General features: G+C 37.3%; 1 protein-coding gene and 1 pseudogene across 1 annotated transcript; both read right to left on the reverse strand.

The window, feature by feature from the left end:
• Nucleotides 1-1812: 1812 nt before the first annotated feature.
• On the reverse strand, nt 1813-3724 carry LOC132486517 (splicing factor 1-like). The gene is given in 3 exon segments (XM_060093827.1): nt 1813-2039; nt 2042-2379; nt 2381-3724. Coding segments are annotated over 3 exon segments (1905 nt in total). The 5' UTR covers nt 3721-3724.
• A 448-nt stretch (nt 3725-4172) lies between these two features.
• Nucleotides 4173-26048, reverse strand: part of LOC132488962 (tubulin beta chain-like) — a 42427-nt pseudogene continuing 20551 nt past the window's right edge.

Below are 26048 nucleotides of genomic sequence, written 5' to 3' on the forward strand. Positions count from 1 at the left end.
ACAAATATAGGGATTGCTATATGATCTTTACCTTTTGGAAGATTATGTGTAAAAGAACTTCACAAATTGAAATAATCCATTTATTCATTGGTTGTAAAAATAAATAGAACAGTAATGATATGTTCCACCAGGCAGAAAATCTACTGAATGAAGCCTACGGTTTTGGGTTCCACTTCAACACATTCTGGAAAATTACATTACAGACCTGTCAAATACAAATTCCAACCAAAATGTCATGTCTGTACAATACAAAAGCAACAATCTGAAGGACAAAGTGAATCTTGCCTTACCCTAGAAGCCCCAAGGCCATGCTTCCTGTAATTTAACTGTAGTTTTTCAGGGATGAATCCGCTTTCTTAGTAATTTTAACCTTCTCTGACACAAGGAAGAAATAAATACTTGTACCATGTCATTGATAACTCAGTAGAAAACATAGAGTTGGCAGATTTTACTATTTTCTATAATGGCAATTAAAACTAAATCAAGAGCTCCTTCTCCTCAGCAAAGAAGTAAACTATCTAGAATAACTGATTTCTAAAAGTTGGCTTGAAGGAAGAATGTGTACAAGATTTTTTTGTTGTTTTGTTGTTATGTTTTGTTTTGTTTTGAAAACCACACTGCTCTTTTATTCAATGGAACATTCCCCTTTAATACAGTGTTGAATCATACACCAAAAATTTTAAAAAGCCCAGAGAAATTTCTGCAGATAAACCAGTGAAGAGAACGCACACTATACATTATTGTCAACACAATCACTCCATGAAGAGGAAGGAGGAAAAAAAGGAAACAGAACGGAAAACAAAGGGCTCAAACCCCTAGACACTGCAAAACACTGACATTTGGGACTAAAATAAATTTGAAAAGGAAGCCTTCCAGGAAAGAGAGGAACAAATGGAATCTGAGGCAGCTCAGGTGCTCAGGGGCGTGGAAAGGGCGCTGCTGGCTGGCAAACAAGCCCAGGCAGCGTAGGTGGCCCCGAATGCTGGCAGGGACGCCAGGACGGATATGGACCCTGGACCTGGGGGTCAACCTGCTAGTCTACAAAGGTGGCAGAGACAAACCCCACGTTTAAAATTAGGAAAAAAAAAATCTCAGGGCGACTATGGCACCTTGAAAATCTTAGAACCAAAGGAACCCCCCACTAGCCTGACACTGATGGCCAAAAGCCTTTGCCTAAGAACCATTTGTTCCTCTCTCCTTAGAAAGAGAAGAACGAGGAATGAAAAAGGGAAAGGAATCTAATTGCAGCAGAAGACCGGGGAGAGCATCTCCTTGGACAGAGTCTGAAGAAAGGAAAAGATAAGGAAATAACAAAGGAAAAAATAATAATAAAAAAATTTCACAATATGGAGCCAGTGTGTTCCGATTCCGTCCATAAAAATAACTCAGGCTGCTTTGCCGAACCATCCTGTCCACCAGGGGCTCTGCTGAGGCTGTCTGCCTGGAAGGGTCACCAATGGGTGCTGAAAGTCCTCACTCTCATGTCTCGGGCCATTGCCGCCACGGGGAGGGATCCTGGCGGCCCGGTTTGGGGAGAGGCAAAGGGATTTGGGTGAGGAGAGAAAGAAGACAAAGAAGACACTCGATGCTACGGGGCGCCAGGAGAGCCCAAGCAGGCGCTCCTACTACCACCTGCCCATTCCTAAGTGAGGCCTCGGTCGCTTGGCCCAGCCCAGTGCGTGCACACACACACGTGTGCACCCAATCACATGCGTGTGTCCCAATGTCTGGTTCCATATGGTGAGGTTCGGCATGTGTTTAAACGAGACCAATTCTCTCTATATATAATATATATTTTCTTAAAAACCGAGTCTAGTTCTGTGGTGGAGGCGGTGGGGGAGCTGTAGGCATCCTGAAGGGTGGCATGCCCGCCACCCCCATGCCCATCATGGTGACAAAGTTAGAAGGGTCCATGGGAGGCAGAGGAGGAGGGGGCTGGGCATACATCATGCCGGCGGAACCAGGCAGCGGAGGAGGCGGAGGGGGAGGGGCCCCGGGCGGCAGAGGCGGCTGGACCCCTGGGGGCAGGGGCACCATAGTGGGTTGCCTTGCATCTGAGGGTCTCCTGGAGAAGCTGTGGCAGCCACCTGCTGCTGTTGCCATGGCGGGATGGACCCTGTGCCAGTGCTCGTGGTGGTAGTCATCGTATTTTGCTGCCATGGCAAAGGGGAACTGGAAGCCATACTGCTGCTGGGCGGAGGGGGTGGCAGAGGCTGCTGTTGCTGCTGCTGCCATGGGGGAAGAGGACCAGAGGGAGGGGGTGGAGGCTGCCCACTGGGAGGCGGCAGCAGCATCATGCCCATAGGTGACGGCGGCATCATACCTTTTCCTTGATGCAGGCGATAGACCCCAGAGCCCACAGGTGTATTTCCCAGGTACCACTGGAGGAGGGCCATGGCGCCCAGGTGGGTGGGGGCCCTGGTTCATCGGTGGTGGCGGCGGCTGCATCCAAGGTGGAGGGGATCCATTCGGGTTGTGCTGCATGGGATGTCCACCGTGCCCGCCCGTCAGGCTGGGTAATGGGTGTGGGAAGCTGTGCAGGCCACCTCCGGGCCCACCAGGGCCACCTCCGTGCATGCCATGGTAGGGCTGACTCTCTGACAGGCCAGAATTCATCCAGGGTGGGTGGCTCTGGGTAGTGGACATGAGAGACGGTGGAGGTGGATTGCTGGTGGGAGCAGTGGGCGGAGGCGCACTGGCCAGGGGTGTGGTGGCAGGCCCAGAGGTGGAGCCCACAGATGCGGGCACAGGTGCCTCCCCCAGTTCGGCCATGAGGGACAAGTATTCTTTATCCATCCGCGCTTTATCCTGAGCTGACTGGGGGTCACCAGGCCTTTGGCATTTGCAATCGGAAGCAATGTGGCCAGCCCCTCCACACTTGGTACACACTGTGGTATTGGTAATGCTGCGGGTCTCCGAGCTCTGCCAGGGTCTTAAGATCCTATTATCGTCTTCCTGAAGGGTCCCATTCAAACGAGCCAACTCTCGAAGCTGCATCTTCCGTAGATCGTTCTGGTCCTCAGGAGTCTCGATACCCTGCTTCAGAATGTTTCTTATCTGTTCTACTGCTTTCTTCACATTCTCCATGGTATTGGCAGTAACCAGGGCATGAAGCGGCTCATCTTCTCCTGGCAGCATCTGGCCATCTTTGCGCCCGACTTTCCCTTCTTTCACAGAGCCTTTCCCCTGGATCATGATCTTGGCATTACACTCCTTCTCTATGTTCTTCAAGGTGTTCCCTCTGGGCCCAATCGGCAGCCCCACAAAGTTGATTTCTGGATACTCATCTTGTGGAATCATTACTTTATCGCTCACACGTGTTGCTGGAGGTTTGTAATCTGCAGGTGGCTTGAAATCAGGGTTGAGGGCAACCATTTCCGTGATGAGGTTATGCCGCTCCTCTTCAAGCTTTTTGCGGGTGCGGAACTCGCGAGTGTTAATCCGCTTCCCCTCGCTATTGTAGATGGGCTCAGGGGAAGGGGACCTGTCCTCAGGGTTAGGGGGGATGCCCAAGTCTCCTGTGCGCAGTTTACGAGTCAGGTCTTCTATCTGCAGTTGCACTATATAAGCTCTTTCTTGTTCCCGAGTAAGTCCAGGGGGGATAACTGTAGGCATTCCTGGAATCACCGTCTTCTGTTCCACTGTGTCTTGGTTCCAGCGGCTCCTCTTCCGCTTCTTACTGGGAAAGTCCAGCGGCGTGACGTTAGCTCTGGTCGCCATGGCGCCCCCCCCCCCCCAGGGACCGGCACCAACAGCTCCTCTTCAGCGTCGGCGGCGGTTTCTCCTTCACGAATCTTCTGGGGGAGGGGACCTAACTGTACTGCCACTGAGTGCGCAGAGTCCGTCCTCTCACGGCGGCGGCGCGAGACGCACAAAGAGGGAGGAGAGAGGGCGCCGCGGGGACGGGGCGGGGACGACGGGGCCGGAGCCTGGATTGGGCCGGGCCGAGGTAAGGGGTCGAAATATGCGGCCTGCGATTGGCGGAGCCTTAGCCCTTCTCAATGCGCGCTGGGATTGGCCGGACTGTTAGGCCAGGCAAGGAAATGGCGGCTGAGCCTGGAGGGCTGGGAGGTGTCGCAGCGTGCACTTCATTTGTTCGTGTACAAGTTTTTTATTCCACTTTTAAGCATGCCAACCTAATCGTCCCCTTGCCAGACAGCTGCTTCAATCATCTAGGAAGCTTCACAGTAAGCCATGTTTTGCTCTGCATTTTCATCCACTGATGGCACAGGCCACCTAGTGTTCCTTACTTCCCCCAAGTTCATTATTCCTGTTGGTACAGAACTCATTCCGCTTTTATTGGGCTCCATCATGGATAATCTTTAGGTGCTGACTGTGATGCTTATTTGAGTTAGACTCCTGTCTGCTCCTTCCTGCATAAGCTCTCTTTGCATAAGATTGGTTGAAATCCCCTAAAACTCACTCAAACTTTCTATACCCAATCTCCTGATTTTTTATTACTTATAAACCCAGATTCATAAGATAATAAAAATAAAATATCTTTGCAGCACTTTAAGGGCAGAGATTTTTGTACACTTTATTCTCTGCTTTATCCCCAGTGTGTAGAAAAGTGCCTGGCACATGGATACTTGTCTATAAATATTTGTTTAATAAATGTATTAATCCATTTTCTAGATTTAGTTACTGCCTCCACATAAATACATTCCTGCCAAACATGATATGTGCAAAATTTACCCCATAATGTCCAATTCTTTCCTCAGCTATACTTGGCTTGGTTCATAGTAGCCCAACATCATTTGTTATGGACATAGTAGGATAAAATTATTTTCTAAGTGTAAAATACTAGCTTAAAAATAATGAAAGACACTAAAGTTCCAAAACTTTGACCGTAAAACTTAAAATTGAAGAAAATAAAATAAATCACAGAAGAGGAATTCTTGGTGAAGATTCAGGGTATACTTTTAGTAAGAGGTATGACTGTATCGTCTTATAAATTAGCATTTTATCAGAGAGTTTACATTGAGAGGTTAATTTGGAAACAAAAATAGTTCACTTTAGTATTACAGGAACTAAAATCAATGTGAAGTTCTTTTACCTAAAAATTAAATTGCAACTTATCTGGGGATTTAGATATCCATTCTTTCTGTATCCCGATGACATGGATGATCATGTGTTTTATAAAAGGAAGGGATGTTTTTCAGAGATGAATATAAAAAGGAGGTCTGTGATAATTAACCTTTATAGTCAAGACCATGCACACTTGCAGTGCCTTGGAAGTTTTCATGGATAAACACTGGTTTGGCTTAAGTAATATTTTCCTAGCTCAACTTAATGGGATTCTCATTTTATGTGTTGAAGGAGATTTTATTTCTCTCTTCAGTGCTGATGACTTTACCTCTTTCATAATTATTCTGTATCTGAGAAAGGAAACAGAGCCAAACAAACTAACAAAATGCTTATCAGGGCAGTTTATACTGACTCCCTCTTTCTCCTTCAGAAACCTCGAGATTGGTCTACTTACTCTTATTTGGTCAGTGTCTCCGAAGCTTGAATATGGTTTGAAGTTATGGTTACTTATGTCTCACTTTTCATTTATCTCTTTTTTTTCTTACCTACAATAAGCATCATTTTTAAAAATTGTGTGTTGATAAAAACAAGTACTGTCAACAATTATTTATATTAATGTTTATGTGAGTTTCATCCCTGTACTAACTCATTTAGTTTTCATCAGATCAATGTATACTTTCTATCTTACAGAAGAAAACATTAGAATAAGAAAGTGACTTTTTTTTTCCAAATCACTCATGTAGTAAGAAAAGCTGGACTTGAATCCACTCAGGCTTTGAACTCTTCTGTCCTTCTGTATACAAGAGTTAGCACAGTGCCCAGTGTGAAAGAAGAGATTAAATCCATGGTTGAGTAAATGATTAAATAGATATGTGGTTGAGTAAGTATTTCTGAAGTTGGTACTTTTTTTCAATAAAACATGGTGCATGTCTTTGTATTGCACATACTTGCAGAGATTCATTAGATATGTAAGTGATCAATTTTGTTAGTGTATATTAGAACAGAAAGAGTAAGTAAGTAGAAACTCTGAAAAACAATTTTAACTCAAAAGACTTTGTCATTTTACCACCATTAATCTGTTTACCATATTGACTGATACTTAATGCTGACATTACTATGTTATTCACTAGTATGCTAAGGACCAACTTTATCGGATGAAACATATGCTTGCTATGATTTTATTTGATTTGATTTATTTATGTTAGTTTTACTTATAATAGCACCAAATAATTTAAAGAAGTACAGGCATACACTGGAAATGTTGCAAGTTTGGTTCCAGATCACTGCAATAAAATAAAGCCAACAATAAAGTGAGTCACACAAATTTCTTGGGTTCCCAGTACATATAAAAGTTATGTTTACACTACTATAGGACAAGTGTAGTCTACAGTCTAACTGCAGTAGTGTTGTGTCTAAAAAAGCAATGTAGATATCTTAACTTAAAAATACTTTGCTAACAATGCTAACCATCATCTGAGCTCTCAGTGAGTCATAATCTTTTGCTGGTGGAGGCTGTTGCCTTGATGTTGATGGCTGCTGGCTGATCAGGGTGGTGGTTGCTGAAGGTTGGGATGGTTGTGGTATTTCTTAAAATAAGACAGCTTGCCCCTCTCCTTGGTTATGGCATCCTGGTACTACTAGTACTTGGACAGCAGGTCGTTCAGGCTGCTCTCAGCCTGGGTGACCTTTATCTCATCCAGTCCTCGCCTGAGCACCAGTGCAGGAAGGCCTTGTTCTGGACATGATTGTGAACTGCTCAGAGATATGCTTGAACAGCTCCTGGGTGGCCGAGCTGTTACCAATGAAGGTGGTGGACTTTCTTAGCCCCTGGGGTGGCATGTCATAGACAGCTGCTTTCACATAGCTGGGGATCTACTTGACAAAATAGCTGCTGTTCTTTCTTTTTATTTTATTTTTTTATTGACATATAGTTGGTTTACAATGTTTCAGGTGTATAGAAAAGTGAATCACACACATATATATATATAAACATATATATACATATTTATGTATATATTCTTTTTCAGATTCTTTTCCACTATAGGTTATTACAAGATATTAGATATAGTCCCCTGTGCTATACAGTAGGTCCTTGTTGTTTATCTGCTTTATATATAGTACTGAGAATATTCTAATCCCAAATTCCTAATTTATCCCTCACCTTTCTTTCCCCTTTGTAAACATAAGTTTGTTTTCTATGTCTGTGGGCCTATTTCTGTTTTGTAAATAATAGCTCCTGTTCTTGTTTTGGAGTTAGGCATGTGCTCATCCACCTCCTGCCTGGACAAGCAGCCTTCGAACTTGGCAGCCACAGTCAGGTAGGACCATAGCAGGGGTCGTAGGAGGCCATGATGTTCTTGGAGTGGAACGTCTGCTGGGTAAGCTCTGGCACCTTGAAGACCCGGTACTGCTGGCTCCCCTGCTGGACAGTGGGGTGAAGATGGGCATGAAGAAAGGCAGGCAAGGGAAGAGCACCCTGTTCACATCCAGCTCACAAAGATCAGCATTGAGCTGGCCCGAGGAGCACGGGTGGTGTGGTCAGCTTGAGCGTTCCATAGAAGATGAGCCTTGTTATCAATGCAATAGGTCTCATCTGCGTTTTCTAAGAGCTGGTGGAATGAGAGGGTAAGTTGTAGGGCTCCACCACTTGTGGGACACCTTGTGAGAGGGCTGATCACAGATGACCATAACAAATATGATAACAGAAAAGGTTGAAATATTGTGAGAATTACCAAAATCTGACACAGAGACAATGAGCCAATGCTGTTGGAAAAATGGTCAATGCCAAAAACTTTCAATTTGTAAAAACAAAGACCAAAAACCAAAATACAAGTGTCTGTGAAGCACAATAAAGAGGTATGTAGCATGTATTATATAAGCCAGTGGAAGGAGTGAAAAGTGAAAGAATATTATTTATTGGAAATTCTGTAAGTTTTATAAATGATAATGAATTCAAATTAATTTGCCACTGTCTTTAGAATTATTCTTAGCTCAGAGAACCCAACTGAATATTGTATATGATGTCCTGTGGGTGTACTATTTAAATGAATGATGACAAATGTTAGTCATTAATAAGATTATACCTATGGGAAAATTGGCTCTACATAATAGATTACTGAATGAATGTACTTTTTATGTTTTAAATTTAAAAACAATGTTAATGATATATAGTATAATTTTGTTAATGATCTGCTAGAGTCGGCGCTTTACCTTAACCAGCCAAATATTGATCCCAATGAACATGAAGCAATAATGTCTAATAACATACATAAATTAGATTATGAGAGGCAAGGTTTAAGATAAAACAGAGTACTGGAAAAAGGGAACCCATTTAGGAGACTTTACTGTTACAGAATAAGAACTACTGTTGTGCTTTAAAAATTTAGTAGAATCAGATATATGATGTAAAGACGTGAGATCATATTAGATGATCTCTTGGGGACAGCTGTGAGTCTGTAAGCACAGGAAAGCAAACAACTATTCTACTGTGGTATATAAAATAGTGTCCAACCAAAAATGTCTTTTTTCTTTGAGAAAAGTCATAAAAAAATCTGGAAAGACTGCGTAGGAGAATGGAATCAGCCTTAAGTAGGAAAACTAGAAAGCAAGGCGTTTGTGCATAAATGTGTAAGTCAGACACTATTGTCAAATGTCTATCTGTTCTGCTCCTGGCAAAGCAATAGGTAAAGAATTAAGACCAGCTGTTAATCCATTAAGGTAAAATTCCACGTACGATCAAATCAGACTGTGCTTTGTTTATTCATATTTGGCATATTACTCTGTTGTTTTATCTGTTGTTTAAGGTAATGAAGTAAGGATATTCTTATCAACAGATCCTGTTACTCCTTATTCCTACAACTGCTATTCCTATATTTCCCAGAATTCTCTTTATCCTAATAGGAAATCATGTTACTAGTTAACGGTAGTCTAATCTTTATATTAAATGTTCCTTTTTCAAACTACTCTGTGAGTTCTGTTACTGAATGGACTCAGATCGTTACAAAAATGTACATTCTTTGTTACCAATGAAATCAATACACGAGGCCAGTCTCAGAATTTTAGCATGATGGATTTCACCTCACTATAAGTTGTTGAGCTGTTATTCCACAAAAAGTTCTTTCAAATACTAAAACAGCATTAACTACAAAAAGAGTTCTGTATATTGCATTGTTACATTAAAAACATCTTCCTAAATTAGATTTACATGTAAATAATATGATAGTATATTTATTATGCAATTTTCACTTATATGAACTTCATTGAGATATGAATTGCATATGGTAAACTGCATACATTTAACACTAACATACACAGATCCCTTTCAGTGATTTCAACCAAAACTTAAATTTTCAATCAACCCTGAAGCATGTATTTATTCACCACCAAATGATTTTACTGAAAGTAATTTATCTTTTAGTTCATAAATATAATATATACTCAAATATTTATGAATGAAATAATATGATGCTTAGGATTTAGTTTAAAACAATACAGGAGAGGGGGAGAGTTGAAGGGTTTAAAGGAGACACAGTAGGTCATGAGAAGTTAATTGCTGAAGATAGAACACTTAGGTACCTTACACTAGTTTATATTATTCATCTATATTTAAATTTCCATAGCAAAATATGTAGATACTTCAGACACACATAAATGTCTGTTATATCATGTTATATACCCATCGGACATAAAGAACAAGGAAAAAAGAATTAAAACGAAAGAATGAAGTAACATAAAAATTAATACATTATCTGGACCTTGAAAAAAGTAAGAATTTGATCTGTTTGCATAAGTCATAAAGGATAAAAAGATGAACCGATGCATATCATGTGGATAAAGGCAATACGGTAATAATGTAAAAATGAAGCTTGAGGGTCAGTATTAACTTATTCGTGTAAAACAGCTTTTCTATTTATTTATTTATTCATTCATTCATTCAATTTACTTAAACTAAAACAAAAAAGTTCACCTATTTCTCCCATCCCTCCCACCCCCTTCCTCCGGCAATCACCGATTTGTTTTCTGTATCAGTGAGCTTGGTTATTTATTTATTTATTTATTTATTTAGATTTCACATATAAGACAGATCATACAGTATTTATCTTTCTCTGTATGACTTATTTTACTTAGCATAATGCCTTCTAGGTCCATCCATGTTGTCATAAAAGGCAAGATTTCATTCTTTTTTATGGCTGAATAACATTCCATTACATATACATGGCAGTTTCCTTATTCATTCACTCATGGATAGACAGTTAATTATAGCCACATCTTGGCTACTGTAAATAATGCTACATTGAATGTGGGGGCACCTACATTTTTTTGAGTTAGTGCTTTTGTTACCTTTGGATAAATACCCAGAAGTGGAATTGCTGGTTCATGTTAGTTCTATTTTTAATTTTTTGAGGAAACTCCATACTATTTTCCATAGTGGCTGCACCAATTTACATTCTCACTGACAGTGCACAAGAGTTTCCTTTTCTCCATATCCTTGCCAACATTTGTTATTTCGTACCTTTGTTAATACCCATTCTGACACGTGTGAGGTGGTATCTCATGGTGGTTTTGATTTGCATTTCCCTGATGATCAGTGATGTTGTGTAACTTTTCATGTTCCTCTTGGCCATCTGCATGTCCTCTTTGGAAAAACATCTATTCAGATCTGCCAATTTTTAAATAAAATGGCTTGGTCTTGGGGGTTTTTTTGCTTTTGAATTGTATGAGTTCTTTATATATTTTGGATATTAGCCCCTTATTACATATATCATTTTCTCCCAGTTAGTTGGCTGTCTTTTCATTTTGATGATGGTTTCCTTAACTGTGCATAAGCTTTTTAGTTTAATGTGGTCCTACTTATTTGTGTTTGCTTTTGTTGATTTTTCTTTTGGTCTCAGAATCAAGAAAGCATATCCAAGACCAATGTCAACAAGTCTACCACCTATGTTTTCTTCTAGAATTTACATAGTTTCAGGTCTTACATCCAATTTATTGATCCATTTTGAGTTAATTTTTCTTTATGGTGTAAGATAGTGGTCCAGTTTCATTCTTTTGTATGTAGCTGTCCAATTTTCCCACCACCATTTATTAAAGAGATTTCATTTCCCCATTGTATATTCTTGGCTCCTTTATCATAAATTAATTGACATATATATATATATATATATATATATATATATATATATATGGGTTTATTTCTGGGCTTTCTATTCTATTCCATTGATTTATGTGTCTGTTTTTATGTCAATAAAGTGTTGTTTTAATTACTATAGCTTTGAAAGATAGTCTGAAATCAGAGAATGTAATGCCTCTACCTTTGTTCTTTCTCAAGATTGCTTTGGCTACTCAGGGTCATTTTTTGTTCCATACAAATTTTAGGATTGTTTGTTTACTTCTGTGAAAAATGCCATTGGAATTTGATAGGGATTGCATTGAATGTTAAATGTACATTAAATGTACTATGGGCATTTAATAATATTGATTCTTCTAATCCATGAGCAATATCTTTCCATTTATTTGGGTCTTCTTCAATTTATTTCTTTAATATCTTGTAGTTTTAAATATGCTGGTCTTTCAGCTCCTGAATTTCTAGGTGCAATTGTAAATGAGATTGTTTTATTTTTGATGCAATTGTAAATGAGATTGTTTTCTTTCTGATAGTTCATTATTAGTGTATAAAAATGCAACTCACTTTTGCATATTACTTTTGTTTCCTTCAATTTTACTGAGTTTGATTATTAGTTTTAACAGTTGTGATGGAGTCTTTAGTGTTTTCTATATATGGTATCATGTCATCTGCAAATAGTGACAGTTTTACTTCTTCCTTTCCACTTTGAATGCCTTTTATTTTTTGCACCTGATTGCTCTGGATAGGACTTTCAATACTTCATTGAATAATAGTGGTGAGAGTGAGTTTTCTTGTCTTGTTCCTAATTCTAAAGGGAAAGCTTTCAAGTTTTCTGTTAGCTGTTGGCTTGTCTTACATGGCCTTTTTATGTTGAGCACTTTCCCTCTCTACCCACTTTATTGAGAATATTTATCTCAAAATATTGAATTTTTAAAAAATTTTTTCTGCCTTTATTTAGATGATCATATGATTATTTTCTTTCCTTTTGTTAATGTGATGTATCACACTGATTGATTTGCAGACTTTGCTTCCCTGGAGTAAATCCCACTTGATCATGGTGTATGATCTTCTTAATGTATAGTTGGATTTGATTTGTTAAGATTTTGCTGAGGATTTTTGCTTCTATGTTCATCAGGGATATTTGCCTGTAATTTTCTTTTCTTGTGGCATTCTTGTCTGGCTAGTATCATTTTTAATGATTAAAAACTGAATATATTCCCTCTACTATTGGAAACAGGACAAAGTTGGCCACTCTCTCCACTCTTATTCAACATAGTTTTGGAAGGTCTAGAAATTGAAATGAGGCAAGAAAAATAAATTTTAACAATACAGATTGGAAGAGAAGAAATGCAACTATATATGTAGATATAAAGATCTGTGTAGAGCATAACAATGATCTTACCAGACATACATACATACATACATACATACATACATACATACATACATAAATAAATAAATAGGAGGCCTAGAAAAATTGTTAGTTCAATTGGTTGCAGGATACATGATCAACACACAATCACGTTTCTTTAGACTAACAATGAACACACAAAAACTAAAATTAAGGACATAATAAACAATTGCACCACAAAAATGAAACGCTTAGTCATACATTTAACAGCACATATACAAAATCTGTATACTGATGATTACAAAAGGCTGAGGAAAGAAATCAAAGATCTAGGTTAATGGGGAGGCACACAGTATTCATGGATTAGAAGACTGAACATAGTAGAGATGTCAAATTGGTCTATAGGTTTAATGTAATACCTACCAATAGCCTAACAAAGACTGTTATACACATAGACAAGCTTACCCTAGAATAGCTATAATAGTCTTCATCTTGACAAAAAGAGTGGGAGAACTCACTGTACATAATATTAAGGCATACAGTAAAAAAGCCTGTGTGGTACTGTTAGAGGGATAGAAACATATATCAATGGAACATAATATATTATTTGGAAATACACCCAAACAAATATGCTCAAATGACTTTTGACAAAAAAGAAAACTACAAAAGCAATTCAATAGAAGAATAGTGTTTAAAAAAAAAAAGGCTCTAGAGCAATTGGACACCCAAAGTGTAAAAAAAACAGAAAACAACTCAGTCTAAATCTTACACCTTATACAAAAATTAACCCAAAAGAGGTCTGGGACTTAAATGGAAAATGCTAAAGTATAAAACTTTTAGAAAAAAAACAAAAAAAAAAACACAAAAAAAAACCACAAGAGAAAAATCTTTGAGGTATAGGCCTATGCAAAACATTCTTACACTTGATACCAAAAGTGTGATCCATAAAAGAAAAAAAATGAACTGAATTGAATTAAAATGGTCATTTGTCTAAATGTAATCATGTAAAACTTACTGTGGTCGCCTTAAGAGATAAAAAACAGACAAAACAAAACAAAAAGCTGCAAACCAGATTGCTGGAGAATGTGGCCTTTGCTGCTGTCACAGTCACACAGGAGACCCTTCAGCTGCCCCCGAGTCACCACACCTGCCAGCTTCATTGGCAAGTGGACCCTGTCAAGGCCAGAGCAAACTCATCATCACTCATCTTAACCCAAACCCTGTCAGGTCCCTGAGGGCAAAGAGCAGTTGTCTGTTAGCAGTAGAGTGTTTTCTGTAAACATTGCTTTTCTAAAAAGCTGAGGCTAGTGTCTTCAAGAGCCACATTGGGGATTCCACAGATTAGCTGCAGAATATGTGATTCACGTACCTCACTGCCTGCAGAATAACATGGTTTGTGAAAATTGATGTGAAAAGGATAAAAAGAGTAGCTTTAACTGGGAGAAAATGTGTGCAAACCACGTACTCAACAAAGCACTATTACCTAGACTATATTAAAAACTATCAAAACTCAACAGTTATGAAAAAATCCAGTTAAAAACTGAGCAATAAAACATGAACAATATTTCACTGAAAATGATATACAAATGACAAATGAGCACATGAAAAGATTTTCAACACCAGTATCCATCAGGTAAGTGCAAACAAAAACCACAGTGAGATATTATACACCAATCAGAAAGGTTAAAAATGTAATGCAAACCCCCAAATACCAGAAAGATTATGGAGAAAATAGATGACACATACATTACTATTGGGAAGGTAAAGTTGTATGGCCACTGTGGGAAACGGTCTGGAAGTTTCTTATAAAATTAAAGCTGCAATTCCCATACAACCCAGAAATTTTACTCTTGAGCATTCATCCCAGAGACATGAAACATATGTTCACACAAAGCTTGTACACCAAAGCTCATGGCAGCTTTATTTATAATTGCAAAACTGGAAAGAGTTCAGATGTTTTTCAATAGGTGAATAAGCTGGTGTTTAAGTAAACTGTTATGGATATATAGTAAAGAATACTACTCTAAAATAAAAAAAAAACGAATCGACACACACAACACCTTGGATGAATCTTGAGACAGGGTGTGGGAGAGCAACACAAAAGATTACATAATGTAAAATTCTACTTATATAATATTGTTGCAATGACACAGTCTGAGAAATGTTGAACAGAGTAGTGGATTTCAGCAGGTAGGGACAGAGAGGGTGTTAGGGTAGGTGTGATTATAAAAGAGCTACTTGAGAGAGCCTTTTGGTGATGGAACTGTTCAGTGTCTTGATGGTGGATATATGGACCTAAATATATGATAGAATTGCACAGGACTTACACAAACATATACACACACATACACAAACACAAGAGAGTACAGGTAAAAGGGGGAAGCTTGAATAAGTCAGTAGAATGTATCAATGTCAATATCTTGTTTGTGATACTATATTATAGTTTTGCAAATTTCATTGGTGAAAACTGTATACGCAGGATCTCTTTGTATAACTTACAATTGTGTGTTAATCTACAATTGTTTCTAAAAATTTCAGTTAAATATATACAATCATTCCTTAATATATATAAAACATTTAATGAAATGCTGGTACTTTGTCCAGAAATCAACATCTATTCATTAGAGCCCAGAAATTATGAATTTCTTTACAAGGTTACCCAAGGAAACCTCCCTTTATTAAACAAGGAGTGCATATTATCTTAATGAATGTACATATACACACACTCACTTTGAGCACTCAATTTAGGGAAATTCTTCTCCCATTAAATTCCACAACTACACAAATCTTGACCATTATAGACTACAGAAAAGTAAACAAATGGGTGGTCTTTGCTACCATCTATTCAATAATAGTAAAATGTCCTAAAAAAACAAGCAATTATCTTTATTAAACAAGTTTCTTGTCTATGCAGTAGTTTAGAAAAACTCCTTTAAAAGAAAGGACTTATTCTGGGTTGTAAGATAAAGAAAGAGACTTCTAGTTTTTTATCTAAGTTATACAATCCTACAAGTTTTCCCATGTATTTGGATACTTCCCAAGCCTCCAGTTGTTTCTGTGAGTTACCTAATAGCTATTAATAAATCCTTGCTGGGCTTTATGTAGGGACTATGTGCTGGCCTTGTTGTTCTAACTGCATTTGAGAGTGTAAAGAAGGAAAATTAGAACTTCAGAGTGCAATGGTCAGAAAGAAAGAATGCCTGTAAAATTTCTAATTAATTTTTTTTTCTCATACAAGCTCAGGGCCGATGCATGGGCTGAAAGTTTGTGTCCCCCCCAAATTCATATGTGGAAGCCCTATTCCTCAATACAATGGTAGTTGGAGGTGGGGCTTTTGGGAGGTGGGGCTCTCAAAATAAGGTTAATATCCCTGGAAGAAGCAGAAGAAACAGGAAAACTCTCCTCTCTCTCTCTCCCCAGTACATTCACCAAGGAAGGCCATGTGAGAAGGTAAGAAGAAGACGGCCACGTGCAGACCAGGTAGAGGGCCCTCAATAGACACCAAGTTGGCTGGCACCTTGATCTTGGACTTCTCAACCTCCAGAACTGTGAGAAATAAATATTTGTTGTTTAATCCATCTAGTCTATGGTATTTGTTATAGTAACCTGAAGAGAATAAGCCAATATAATCCATATAGCCAAATTTCAAATAGGCCAGTCCTACAATATGCTGAATTTAAAAATTCTGGCCCAAGAATAATGAAGAGAATTTCCTGATTAGTAAATTAGGACACAATGAGTATTGTTCAGATCAGCTTCTCATAAATTTTCTTTCTGGAGTGGTACTACTTTCACATTTTGCTTCTCAAGTCAAGGTTTGGGAGAATCTCGTTGGAGGTCTGATAATGATGGGAACCCACAGTTGGTGACTTATTTATTTGGCACCTTCCAAATGTCCCAGACAGCAAAAGGATCACAGGCATTTTCCACTCTATATGGAGAATGTATATGTTATATTGTAGTCTGAAAGTATTAGATCAGGCTGTATTTGTGGGGAAAGTAGCTAATAAAAGAAACCTGGATTCTCAAACGGTCTGGTATTCACTTATTTGGTTGACTAGCACTTGGACTTGATGTTGGCCTATGGTAAAATCTAATTTGGATGTTAATATTTAATTTTCATTATGTAATGGGAATAATCAAAGGAGCTAGAAACATTAGAGAAGCTGTCATCCGACTCCTCTTCCATCATCTACGATCTCTCTACTGATAGTCCTCATAGGATACCTCTCTGAAAACTGTATTGGTGAGGAGAGTAGCAATATGAGAAAACTTACTTTTAGTAGTTGTTATATGTAGTCTGAGGATATGGAGGGGTGATTATGCCACTGAATAGGGTTTCCTGATTTCAATGAAAATGATAAGATTCTCAGGTGGCAGAGACCAAATAATTACAATTATACACAAGAGGCAATGCAAAAGACAAAAAAGGTGATAAAAATCGTCTAATCATAGGAACTTTTAAGAGAGTGTTGGTGGCATCTCTGGAAAAAATACTTCTAGATGTATAAATCGAGAAAACTATAAGTCTGGGGATTTGAAGCCTGACTAGAGCCACTACAACAGATAGTTAGAGCCTTTCTTTGTTTTTCAGATGTGAACTACAAACACTGAGTGCCCTTGGAGGGAAGTGGAGTCTGCATACTGGCCAGGAAGGACCCTGCTCTCAGATCTCATATACACATGATGGTATACTAATAAGTGTATTTAGAGTCTGAGTCTGCCTCTTGGTCAGAACTGTGGGACCCCATCCAAAGAATGTTTAACTTTCAACATGCAGTTGGAATAGGTATTTGAAGACAATATAGAATCCATTCATTGGTTCCATTATCCTGATAATATCACCATTTAGCCTACCTATTTGGACTCTGAAAAAGACAGATGGGTCTTAAAAGTAAAAGGGAATGGTTATAAAATTAATAAGGTTTCAATTGAAAATTTTGTCAATTATTCTCTCTTTATTGGAGTAGAGAGCATATGCCTTAACACCTGATATACAGTCATCTATCGGAAATCACTCAGCAACAAACAAAAGAAAAGCCTACTTTGTCCTGGAAAGAATAGCAATGTACATTCTCTATCCTGCCTCAAGGATATGCCAATTCTCTATATGTGTCCCACAATTCAGTTGAAGTAGTTAGTGATTCTCATCCATCTACAGGACTTCCCACTGTCTCACTCATAAAGTATATACCTCAGCATTGCTGGGACACACAGTAACATCCTTGATCATAAGGTAGAGGTGTGGGGAGAAGGATGATCTTCACACAGGGTCCAAAGGATCACATTAGTTCCATGCATTCCCAGGGTGCCTATTCCCACCTCACAGCTATAATTCCCTCGATTCCCTTCTAGGGTCTTGTCGAGAAATTACTTACCTGTGTTGACTGAGGATGAATAAAACTGATGACAGTTATTAATTATTAATAATAATTATTATTATTACTAATTTTAAAACAAGTGGATCTGCATAATATATTGTCAGCAGCCAGAAAGGAAGAGTCCCAGACCTGTTCAGTGGTGGCTTGAAGGGGAGTGGAGAAGATACATTATTATAGGGAATTTAGTTGCATTTCATTGTCTAATTTGTTTGGGAAGGTGAGAACCTAAGGAATTTTTAGACACTAAGCTCCACTCCTATTGGAGACTTTCCTAAATATATTGATTTTGTCATCTTATCTTCAAGAAGTATAGATGGAAATAATATTAAATATGGTCAATTTATGTATTGAGTTGATACTATAAATTGGATTATAAGCAATGCTATACTGAAAATGTAGATTTGGTTACACTTTTTATTATTACAGCAGGTTTTAGCCTTTGGTATTTACTGAAAAAATCAAACTGTGTTTAATTTTAGCAATTTTATTTAGCATATATGTGAAAAGAATGCCATTTTAAAATTGTTCTTCACCTATGTTATAAAAGAAACAGAAACATATTAAATATTATTTAAATCTTAAATATTTTTAATATTTGATGTTATTGCAGTGTGAAGTACAAGTATAAAATAAATAAAGCCAGATAATGAGAGTTGACAAAGGCATAACTTTACCTGATTATAATACTGTAGGTTTAAAAGAATATGAGAGAACAATTGTTTTTAAGAAGGTGATCCAATATAGGAAAAGAAATACACCAATTCATTACTCAGCTTTAATACCATTCACTCTTGTTCAATACTGGCAACAATTTTTAGAATTTTATACCAAAAAACACTCTTTCAATTCTCAATGTGAAAAAGAGAATTATTTGTCCTTATTAAACTTGGGTTGTTAAGACAGAATTATTCACAGAACATTATTGTAATGCACCTCAGGGGCATCTCTGACACACAAGCAACAGGATAAACTGATTCTGCTTGCTTCCGGCTTCTTTGTTATGTTCCCATAGAGGCACATAAAAAGCTTTCAAATCACTTGCTTTTCAGAACTTATTCAGCCTATTTTATTTTTTTATTTTTATTATTCAGCCTATTTATTTTTCGTAAATCACATGTAAGAGGACTGATACTTTTAAATTCATGAAGGAAAATCCTTTCATGGGTTTTCTTAGAGCCCGGAAGGAATCTATTAGTGCCCTAAGTGAATATTTGTTTTATTCCTTTCACATAACTCTGCTCTCACACTAATGATGAAGGTAGGACTAAACACAGGTTTCAATTCCAAAAGCCTCATATTCAAGTTCTACATTTGGTCAAAGCATAACTTCAGTTTAAACAAAGAATAATGGAAATCCCTGAGAGAAGGAGGTACGGCATGATTTTTCAGTGAGCAAGCTTTGGAGATAGAATTCCTTCCTGCTGCCCATCTGTGCTCACTGCCAACTAGCTTCATAGCTCAGGGAAGGCATTTATCCTTTCCATCTTAATCTTCTCTTCTGTAAACTAGGAGAATAATAGTCCCACATCAAGTGGTTGTTTTAAGGATTGAATGAGATGATGTATAGTCACAACTTGAGGCAGAGGTCAATACGTATTAGAAATCTCGTTTTCCATTACATTTTGTAGAATGAGATACAAAGGAAAAAAACCTATATTTTAAAGAAATATCAATAGTAAAAAACAGTAAATTTTTCAGCATGCTACCTAAGAATCCTGATATTGATATAATAAATTGCCACTTCCTTAATAAGATTTTCTGAAAAAGGTAACATTTAAAGTTCTTTTTACTGTTTATAAGCATTCATGGTTAAAAATACACTGAATTGGGCTTCCCTGGTGGCGCAGTGGTTGAGAGTCCGCCTGCCGATGCAGGGGACGCGGGTTCGTGCCCCGGTCCGGGAAGATCCCACGTGCCGCGGAGCGGCTGGGCCCGTGAGCCATGGCCGCTGAGCCTGCGCGTCCGGAGCCTGTGCTCCGCAGCGGGAGAGGCCACAGCAGTGAGAGGCCTGCGTACCGAGAAAAAAAAAAAAAAAAAAAAATACACTGAATTATTCATGATACTTGAAATTGTTGATACTTTGTTAAAATTTGAATACATCGTAGTTTTACAATAATAAGTACAGTTTTTGTTAATTATTAATTTACCTTTGTAAAATGACAAAGTTTTGGCCTAATTGTGCAAGTAAATCGAAACAAGAAAAACTAAATTATAGATAATACATAATTTCATGTTCCTCAAGACCACAATTACCAAAGTATCACTACATTTATAAAGACAGACTCCATTGTCATTTGTTTTCTGTGTTTGTTTCCAGGTCATCTGGAATGTATGTGCCAAACCTTGAAGTGAAAGAGGTGTATAGCAGCCATGAATGCAGTTACACCTCCAGACAGATAGAAAGAGTTTAATGGATTGATAATATCATGAACTGCTATTCTAATTTACCTCTGCCTAATTCTGGACTCACTTTACATTAAGGAAAAAAAGGAATATTTAAAAGTTTAAATTACTATTATGGAGTTTTCTGATATAAGCAATTTATATCTTATTTTCTTTTCCTCCTTCTTCCAAATGCCTATTTCTACACCTCTCTTTCATAGGGATGAATCTAGTGTGTCCAGCATATGTCCTTAACATGCAAATGCTATTACAAGATATTACTTATTATTTCATGAATGTGTTATTTTAATTTATACAATGGCATTAAGCTTTAAGACCTATTTACTGTTTTTCTCATTCATCTACAGATTTTGGGGATCTACCTATGGTGCTATACGTATTTTAGTCTCTTTCTTCTTACTGCATCTAGCTGTCCATAGTAGTTTCCCATTTCCTATCTATACATACTCAGAGATAGACTCCCTGCCATGACAAAGAAAGTTCCTATAAGTACCTTGTCATTGTCTTCTCAGGCCCTTTGAGAAATTTTTCCCCCTTTAGGAATGCATTGCTCTGGAGTAGGATCAAAGTTTAGTTTGCCTATGTGCTGTCAGGGATTTCCTTTCTTCATAACCTCGTCACCAGTAGATTATATCCATTTTTCTAAATTTTTTTAGTCTGATATTTTAATTCTCCTTTTTTCTGGTTACTTAAGAAATTTGCACAGCCATTGGGCTACAACACTTACAAATTTGCTATTCACTTCTTGGTCAATTTTGCTGTTGAAATATTTTCTTTTTATTGTTCTGTAATTAGAACAATTATTAGCTATTAATAATTTATATTATTAATCTTTTTTTAGTTTTAGAATTCAGAAGATATTTAGAAATACCTTTCACTTATTGTTTATCTGACTTTGGCTGCAGAGACTGTCAGTGAAGGTAATTTGTGTGTGTGTGTGTGTGTGTGTGTGTTGTCAAGTCTGTTTTTCTATTTTTTGTGCTGTTTATATCTCATTCAAGAAGTTTTTCTCACCCCTTGGCAACAAAAATGTTCTTCTTAGTTGTGTTCTATTATCTTTATACTTTTTCTTTTCTTGTACCGCTAGTGTATTAATACATTTTGATTGCATCATTATTTGGAATAAAGTAGTGATATAGCTGTGCTCTTCTTTATAGAGTTGTTAGTTTTCTCAACACTGACAACTAAATAAACCATACATTCCCCAGTTCTCATATATATATATATATATATATATATATATATATATATATACACACATATATTTCTGTGCCTTCTATTTAGTTCTCTGAGTCAAACTCCTTGTTCTTGTGCCAGTTTAGTACCATGGTTTCTTAATACATAGCAATATTTGTCAGTGATGGTACTCTTAGAGTCTTTATTAAAGTTGACTTAGACATCTCTACAACTGAACACTTTCATTTCCATTTTAGAACAAGATTGTTAAATGTCTCAGAATGCTCATCTGGAAATTTCACATTGATTGTATTTATAATATGTCTTACTTTGGAGGAAATTGACATTTAAGACATATAAATGTAGCTATTCATTCTTGTATTTAAATCTACTTTTTACTAAATTTTATTTACATATTTTATTACTATGTTATAGTTACAATTTACTCTATAAAATGTTAGTTCTTTATGTTGGTTCCTAGGTATTTTACATTTTGGTTATTATGAGTAATATTTGTTTAATATAATATTTATGGGTTTGTTGCTGCTGCTACAGAGAAGTGCTATTGATGTCCATAAGCTGATCTTATCCAGCCACCTTGATGAACTTTCTCATCTGTTGATTCTCTTGAGCTGTCTGTTTATATTATTATATCACATTTTAAAAATATCTTCTCTTGCAATCCCCATGCTTCTTATGCATTTTCTTTATGGTGTTACCCATCCCTTCCAGTAATGTTAAATGTTAGAAGTGATAGAAAGTATCACTGATAATGTACTGAGTTTCATTTATTAATAAGAATAGCCTAAAATCCATTAAGTGCATTATTTGCTGTTTCTGTCAGTGACATACCTTTTACAAAAGTGGATGAGATACCATATACTCCTAATATTCATAAATTACATGATCTTTTTTTTCTTTATACTTAACTGGCTAATAAAATCAGTGGAGCAGTTTTTCTATTTCTCATTTTTCCTATAATTAGTTCAGCTCCTTTTACAAGATAATGATTATCTGTTCATTACAAATATTAAAAATTTTACCTCTAATGTCATGTATAATGAATAATATAGCCCCTAAATATTAAAGAAATGATAAAATATTAAACTACGCTTATTAATTCTCTTAGAAGTTGATATGATGTAGACATTAAGTAAACCAAAATACATAAAATTTGAATAATCCAAGTATAAAACTCTAATAACTATATATAAAACTACATGCATCTAAACAGAAAATGCACATTTATATTAAACCCTGATGGAAAATTTTAAATGTTTACAATGAAATAATGTACAAAAATGTATTTTTCTCAAAGAATGAAGAGCATACAAAATGTGCTCTCCATTCACAATGCAATAAAATAGAAATTAATAATTTTTAAAAATATGACAAAATAAACACCATTTTTTTCATTTTAAATAAAATATAACTTACTGAATATTTGATTAAAACTGGAAATTATAAAAGAAATTTTAAAAATGCAGAGTTGAATGCCAATGAAAACATTAGAGGCCAAAATTTTCAAGGTAAGGAAAGACAGAAATTTATAGCTTAGATATTTGAGAAAGAAAAATGAGAGAAATAAAACTACTGAGCTAACAACCATTTCAAGAAGTTTGAAAAGAATAGAGAAAACTGAAAAAGGATCAAAAATAAGAATAAAAATATGATAGAAAACAAGGAATATATAAGTAAAACTTAGAGAACCAACAGCAGGTTTTTGGAAAAGATATACAAGTAGGTAAGACTTCTAGTGGTGCCAACCAAGAAGAAAGAAGGGGAAAATATGTGAATTAAAGTGTTAAATATGTACTAACACAGTAAAAGTTTAAAATAATAATTACAGAATAGTATGTATATCTATGTGCTAATTAATTTCATAACATAAACAAATGGAGGAATTTTTATTTAATACACTAGAATTGGGCAAAGAAGAATTAAGAAATTTGACTATACAGATGTATAATGAAGAATCTGAAATGAAATAAAAGATACTTCTCTTTACTTTCTTTAAACAAATATGGCAAACGTGACCCATGGTAGGCAGAATAAATGCTTCCCAAAGATGTCCAAGACCTAGTCCCTGGAACCTGTGTATATGTTACTTTAGCCATCAGAAAGGAATTAAGTTGCTCATCAGTTGACCTTCAAAGGAGAGAACCCTTGATTATCCAGGTGGAACAAATGAAATCAAATGAGCCCAGGAAAGCAGAAGGGGAGGCAGAAGAGTCGATCAAAGACGTGACAATGGAAGAAGAGGCAGAGAGATTCTGAGTGTACAGGAACTTGGTCCACCATTGCTGCTCTGAAACTGAAGAAAGGAGGTCACGAGCCAATGACTGCAGGCAACCTCTGGATCTGACAATGATCCAGGAAACAGAGACAACAGTCCTACCACAGCAAGACATGGAAACCTGCCAACAATCTAAATGAGTAGGGGCATGAACCCCCCAGAGCAATCCCCAAAGGGAAGGAGCACTGCCAACTCTTGGAGTTAGCCTCAGTGTCAGACTTCTGAACTGTAGAATTAGAAGATAATTAATCTGTTTGTAATAATATTTTACAGCAGCCATAACAAGCTAATATATAATCTGAACTTATTTCAGCCTTTATTTCCTGCTTCTCCTCAAAACTCCTGTCCTCCAACTATATTAACTTACTTTCAGTTTCACAGTCACTTCATAGATAATGAATTTTAAGCTTGGACACTTTTTAGGCAAACTTTTCTCTAGAATTCTCTTCCCAAGAAGTCCTACTTAATTAGCAAACAGAATAAACATTCTTCTTTGTAAAGACTTCTCTGACTCCTTTCTCTTCAACTTTACTGCATTTCTTCTCTTTGGTAAAAATAGTAAGACTCTGAGTTTGATAGAACAAGGACTTGTACCTTGTTTAACTCTAAATTTCTGGCTCAGAATCTCACAAATAGGAAGAAGTAACAAATAGTTGTTTTATAAATGAATAGCCCATTGGCAGGAAAGCCCTTGACTTCATAAATCTAGAGAGCCAATCAGCGTACAAAACAGGAACTAAATTTCAGGGTACACAGAGTTTGAGAGAAACATAGAAATAAGCCTTTGGAAACATTTTATAACTACCCAACATGGAAAAGAAGTCAGAAAGGATAATGCTGTGATGTGCATTTCCCCCTTGGAAATTGTCTTTCTGTTGATGCAGGCTTCAGTCAATTCACTTTGACTAATAGCCTGATACATCAACAGTGACATATCACTAAACTCTGGTGCACACTTTGGATGAGAGGAAGCATCTTTGAAATTATTTTCAGGATTGCCTGACTGCCAACATGTCCTCATCTTTTAAATATTTTATTTTTGGTGTCAGCACAGATGTTATCTATCTCTAAATGAAAATTCTCAAAGGTGAACACCAGGTCTATATTTGATTTACTTCTCAGTACTTTTTTTTTTTTTATCACGTAGCAGAATACTCTGCACCTTGTATGCATTCAAATGATCTAAATCTTTTATTTTTAACTTCATTTTCTAAAATATAAACATGATTTCACTCCTCACTGGATTCTTCCTTACTAGCCAAGGGAGTCAAGCTGCCTCTTTCTGTGCCTGTCCTGGGCACACAAACCAAAAATCATTGTTCAATACTCAATACACTCCAGATGGCTTTCCAGTCCTGAAACCAGGCTTCTGATCTAGCTTATCTCTTGCTTACACTTGATTCTGGGCTGCTGAGATATTCAAATGACTGAATGCCACCCAAGTACACCTGGATATGTATCATGTACTCTATTTTTAATAATTTCATGCCATTTGTTGAAAATAATATCCTATTTGGCATAGGGAAGAATCAATATTAAGTTGAAAATTATCTTAATTTCTTCCTCCAAGTAATTTTTCTCAGATCATTCATAAAGATTTTTTAAAATAGCTGTTTACATGAGTTGGATAAATCACTGAAGAATGGACAAATTTAAAAATCTATTTTTGAGACTTCCGGGTAAGATGGCGGAAGAGTAAGACGCGGAGATCACCTTCCTCCCCACGGACACACCAGAAATACAGCTACACATGGAACAACTCCTACAGAACACCTACTGAACGCTGGCAGTAGACCCCAGACCTCCCAAAAGCCTCGCCCCGCACTCCGTGCCACTCCCTCCCGCCCGGCCTGAGTGAGCCAGAGTCCCCGAAGAGGCTGCTCCTTTAACCCTGTCCTGTCTGAGCGAAGAACAGATGCCCTCCGGCGACCTACATGCAGAGGCGGGGCCAAATCCAAAGCTGAGACCCAGGAGCTGTGAGAACAAAGAAGAGAAAGGGAAACCTCTCCCAGCAGCCTCAGAAGCAGTGGATTAAAGCTCCACAATCAACTTGATGTACCCTGCATCTGTGGAATACATGAATAGACAACAAATCATCCCAAATTGAGGAGCCAGGAGTCAGTGCTGTGCCTCTGAGGTGGGAGAGCCAACTTCAGGACACTGGTCCACAAGAGACCTCCCAGCTCCACATAATATCAAACGGCGAAAATCTTCCAGAGATCTCCATCTCAACACCAGCACCCAGCTTCACTCAACGACCAGCAAGCTACAGTGCTGGACACCCTATGCCAA

The sequence above is a fragment of the Mesoplodon densirostris genome, chromosome 1 (genome assembly GCF_025265405.1).
Source record: "Mesoplodon densirostris isolate mMesDen1 chromosome 1, mMesDen1 primary haplotype, whole genome shotgun sequence".
Lineage (NCBI taxonomy): Eukaryota > Metazoa > Chordata > Mammalia > Artiodactyla > Ziphiidae > Mesoplodon > Mesoplodon densirostris.